The sequence below is a fragment of the Vigna unguiculata genome, chromosome 4 (assembly GCF_037176805.1).
Source record: "Vigna unguiculata cultivar grain cowpea cultivar isolate G323 ecotype 2 chromosome 4, ASM3717680v1, whole genome shotgun sequence".
Taxonomy (NCBI): Eukaryota; Viridiplantae; Streptophyta; class Magnoliopsida; order Fabales; family Fabaceae; genus Vigna; species Vigna unguiculata.
In genome coordinates, this window is record NC_140795.1 from 38,599,003 (window position 1) to 38,604,128 (window position 5,126).

The 5,126-nt window shown below is 28.5% G+C and overlaps 1 protein-coding gene across 2 annotated transcripts; it reads right to left on the reverse strand.

Annotated features, from left to right (window-relative positions):
* On the reverse strand, positions 1-4,493 carry LOC114180962 (UPF0481 protein At3g47200-like). Of its 2 annotated transcripts, none has more exons than XM_028067263.2 (3): positions 4,280-4,493; positions 224-1,499; positions 1-140 (listed from the first exon to the last, which is right to left on the reverse strand). In XM_028067263.2, the coding sequence occupies exons 2-3, from the start codon at positions 1,485-1,487 to the stop codon at positions 133-135; spliced, it is 1,272 nt and encodes a 423-aa protein (XP_027923064.1). In that variant the 5' UTR covers positions 1,488-1,499; positions 4,280-4,493; the 3' UTR covers positions 1-132. The 2 variants fall into 2 exon arrangements, with proteins under 2 accessions (XP_027923064.1, XP_027923063.1); XM_028067262.2 differs by having other exon boundaries at positions 4,228-4,493.
* Positions 4,494-5,126: the final 633 nt, after the last annotated feature.

The following is a 5,126-nucleotide window of genomic DNA, read 5'->3' on the forward strand; positions in this document are numbered from 1 at the left end:
CAACGATAAAGTGAATCATCTTATTACAAGATTCTCTTACAAATACAACTTACACAATCAGATACAATGATCAACGTCTTCTTCCCTTAACTGAACTGACGTTCTTGTTCCTGATTTAACGACCGTATCTCATTAATTACCTGCACATTTAACATAACTAATTTTATCAGTTGTAACTCATTTCATAACAATAGTTAAGTATTAATATATCATAATTTCTTACCCTGAAATAGTGAGAGGATTGAACATACGGTCTGAATAAACGTGAGCAGAAGTAGCACAATTGCAGCAATAGTAGATGCTATTTTCCAAGGAGTGTTGAAGTACTCATGTATGAAGATAGCCTTGTACTTGTTCCGAGGATTTTCGTAGAATTCATTCAAACTATTGCAGATGGAGAAATAGTGTGAATTGAAATATGTCATAGGAAGATTTGAGTTCAGATTATTAATCATTGTAACCACTTTATTAGCATCACCCATCAAATTGACAATAATTTTCTTGTCAATAAGTACGTCGACATCTTTTTCAGTGTTGATAAGAAAATCAAGAATCACTACATATTGTGTAATGATGTCTGTAGCAGAAGGGTGGCATTGCTCATATGCCATCATATTCTTCAACAAAACTTCTGTACTGTCATCTATATTGAAGATTGGCATGCTCAACACTCCATGTTTAGAATAGGTCAAGTCAAGTAAGCTTTTATTTGGACTGATCTTGAACTTAAGACCTGCCTCCATTAGTTGGCTTGCACTGTATACATGTCTAACTTCTTTACCTTCTTTGGGTTTTCCAAGACCAAGCTCTGATGATGATATTATACAAGACCTTAACAAGTCAGTGAAGTGTTTTGGACTCTCTCTTGGACACACGATTCCTAAAGGTATTCTTTCAAAATATTCGAAAGTAATGTCGAGTAATTTCTCATCCATTCCGGTGAGGTTGTAAAGTTGTTCAAGAACAAAGAATGGAAGTTGATTTTCCAGTATTACCAAATCAACGCAAATATTAATTTCCAACAATGGTTTTAGCAACAAAGGATCTTTTCCCTTCCAGCCATTATAGTCATGACATCTTAGAAAAAGTTCAATTATAAAGCAAGCATCAACTAGAATCATATTTAAGAAATCATGACCCTGGTATATAATTCTGTCTGCGTAGCAAACTCGAATTTTTTCTTCCAAATCTTTAATTTTGGCAAGAAATTCCCTTATAGGTATTTCTGTTCGATTTAGAAGTCCCTTGAGATATTTGAGTTTAAGCTTTTCCATTGCCTCAAAACTGTTGTGATGATAAGGACCAACGGAAACAATTTGAGGTGTGTAGGCTTTGGGATTATAATCACGAATATTTGGTGGTACCCTATAAATGCTTTGCATATGGATTTCATCCATCTCTGGAGGATTCACATCTTGAAGCGTCTTAGTCCATTCTCTCTCTAAATGTTCTATTTCAATGGCTAAATCTCTCGATCCTCCCTCCATTTGGTTAAACCTCTGTAACATGAAAAATAATATAATAACTTATTCAAATATTAGGATTTTGGAATCAATTTTTAGAATGCTATATGCCATAATTTATAAGACTGTAATTAATATTTATATAAAACCAGTAGTTTAAAAGTTACTTTAGAGAAAGAAACTCTTACAAACAACCAAATTAATGGTTTATTTCTAATTTTCTTTAAAATTTTAATGGGCGCAAAGATATTATGAAAAGGATTTAAGTATAATATACAGAAAGATATCGAATATAATAGATTTTAAATATTATAGGGTATACCGCAGTTAGAACAAGGCATGTAAAATAAATGTAATTTTGGTAAGGAAACTAGACTAGATAACAAAATGTCCACCGATCATGACTACTAGCTATATTAAAATATCATGCCAATAATATAAAACCTTTGAAAAATATATTTATATATTCATTAATTTTTTATTAAATAAAAAGTATAAGTAATTAATTGATTGTGTGGACGTGCCTCTGGGTGTGCGTGATATTTTTATATATAGATAAAATGACTATTTGACATTTTACAATAATTTTAATTTTGCTTAAATAGTTCTTTGGTTCCAATTTTCTTGAGTTTTGCTTCGTTTTGTCCTATTTTTTTGAAATGTTCAAAATGGTCTTAATTTTTATAATTGTGGTCAATTTGGTCCTTTTTACAGACGTCGTTCAAATCGTTAACGGGAAGTGAACAGTAACTGCCATGTGTCTCTGTAGTTTTTTTAATTTCTTTTTAATTTTTTAATTTTTTTTAATTTTAAAAAAAATTTAAAATATTTTTTAATTTTAAAAATGTTGTTCACGTGTCAAGTCAACATAGTGACATGTGGCAGTATCTCGTGGTTTATATTCAATTTTGTCGCAATTTTTGTTAATTTTGTTTAATTTAGTTTCAATTTTTGTTAATTTTATTCAAATGAGTCCCAATTTTGCTCCTCTCCAAATTAACCAAATTTAATTTCAATATAAATGTTGTACTGACTCATTTAAAAAATAATGAAGAATTGTCCTTCTAATTTTAAAAATAATGAAGAATATTTCCTCTAATTTTAAACTAACTTTAACCCTATTTTTTACATGTATCAAAAATCAAACATATATAATAATTTCCCTAAAAAAATATAGTTAGGTTTGGTATAAAAATAATGAAAGAAATATTTAAAATAAATTTTAATAAAAATAAAAATAAAATTTTCAATATAACATTTATATAAAAAATAAATTTGGTCATTTGGGATAGAAACAAAATTGGGATTGAATTGAACAAAAATAACAAAAATTATGACTAAATTGAACAAAATTAACAAAAAGTGAGATCAAATTGAATATAACAACAAGATACTGCCACGTGTCACAATGCTGACTTGACATGTGGATAACATTTTTAATTTTTTTTAAATTAAAAAATATATTTTAAAAATTAAAAAAATCACGGAATGACAAGTGGTAGTTACTGTTCACCTTCCGTTAACGATTTAAACGACATATGCAAAAAGGACCAAATTGACTGCAAATTACAAAAATTAGGACCATTTTAAACATTTTGAAAAAAATAGGACCAAATGAAATAAAACTCACAAAAATTGGGACAAAAAGGTATTTAAGCCTTTTAATTTCAAGATATAATTTTTTTACAAAGTCTTTTAATTTATATTTAATTATCTAGAAATATTTTAAATGTTGTAGTTTATCAATTTTCATTTAAACAAAACAAATTATGCAAATCATAAATTATAAGAATAATAAAACTAACAACCATTATAACTTAGATCATCAATTTTCCTATTTAATAAATTTATCAATACAAACTAATAAACTAATTCATAGATATAAGTGTTATACGACGAATGCCGGTATTCATCTAGACTATACTTATAAAAAAAATATTAAGTAGATTTCATAACATAAGCAAGAGTAAACATAATATACTTTATTCTTATTAGCTAACTTTAATTAACCATAAAAACCTTAACAACTCTTTCCTTTTGGATTAATATGTCAATTTCAATGTGTCAAAGACATCTTCCTCTTCTTTAGAACAAAGGGTATCCAAAGGTTCCACCTTCTAAAGTTAGATAACCTTTTGACAGAAAACCATGAAAAGAAACACAGTTTTCCAAACTTTTTTTTTTCTTTCTTTTTGCTCTAGATTTAATTCTACAGTCTATTATTTGTTACAGTTACACTTTCTAGGCTTTAAAAGAATGTTCTACGTGCAGCAGTGCAATTATTAACAAGACTAGAACAGGACAGACCCGTAGCTTCTTTTTTTCTGCAGGGGGAGCTATTTTCATGAACAAGCTAAAAGTGTTATTAGAACTTAATGAAAATTCAGTAAAGCTCATGGGTAAACTGATCCATGCTTAGGGAAGCCAAACCCGTCATAGATCTGCTTTTCGAGCTACCAAATCCATCATTTTTTTGTCACAAATAATTCAACATTATTCAAGAAATTCCCTACTAAAATTTTTTATATTCCACAGAAATTTTCTTATAAATATGTTAAAAAAAATATTTTTTCTGTTATTTTTTCTAAAATTTTTAATCGAAAAGTAACTTTTTTTGAATAATTATTTTCTACAAAATTATAACATTAGTAAGTATTTTTTTACAAAATTTTTTTCATAATAAAATTTATAAATATTTTAAAAAAAAAATTAAAATAAAATTAACTAGAGATATGAATTTTTTTTAATAACGATAGATACTTACTTGCGGATGAGTAACAATAAAACTTGCAGTTAGTTTGAGTGCAGGATAAAACCTCCTTCACGCCGGAACACAACCGGTGGTGGCAGGTTGAAGTGTTCGCCACAGCAGCACCAGTTTGAAGATCAGAGAAAAGACGTTGAGTACACAAATCTTAGTTGTTTTGCCAAGATTGGTGAATACTCACTGTTTTCATCATTTGGGTTCTTGTGTAATCAAATCCTTCCCCAATTACTTATTTCCCCGTTAATTTTCGTATGATGCCAATCTCTAGATGAACCAGCTACGCATCATAAATAAATAAGTCAAAAGGTTATATATTATTGGCTGATATTTTAATATAGTTAGTGGTCACGTTTGGTGGATATACTTTATTATATAGTCTCGTTTCGTTACCTAAATTATATTTATTTTATATGCCTTGTCCTAACTACGCTAAACCCTATAATATTTAAAATCTACTGTATTCAATGTCTTTATGTTATATTATGTTCAAATTCTTTTTATAATATCTATGAGCCCAATGAAATTTTTAAATAAACTTATTGGAATAAACCATTAATTTGGTTGATAGTAAGTATTTCAACGTGTAAAACATGACTTTTTTCAATGCATATACAAAGTGATAGTTTTAAGCCATCGTAGTTGGTTAAAATAGGCTTAAACTGCAACGACCATTCTCAAACTTAAAAGGGTATCCAACAACATTAAGTTTAGACAAAGAAAATAAATTTTTAATGATATGAGGTACATAAAAAGTATTGATAAGGTCTAAGGGATATTTAGTGTCGAAGATTGGACGATAAGTCCCGACGGCTTTCACTGGAACTTTGTCTTTATTATCTATGAAGACGAACTTCTCATTTAGGTTTATGGTTCGGGTTGAAAGAAATTCATGCATT

Coding starts and splice junctions, on each gene's coding strand:
- LOC114180962 (XM_028067263.2), bottom strand. CDS start 1,487: ATGGAGGGAGGATCGAGAGATTTAGCCATTGAAATAGAACATTTAGAG.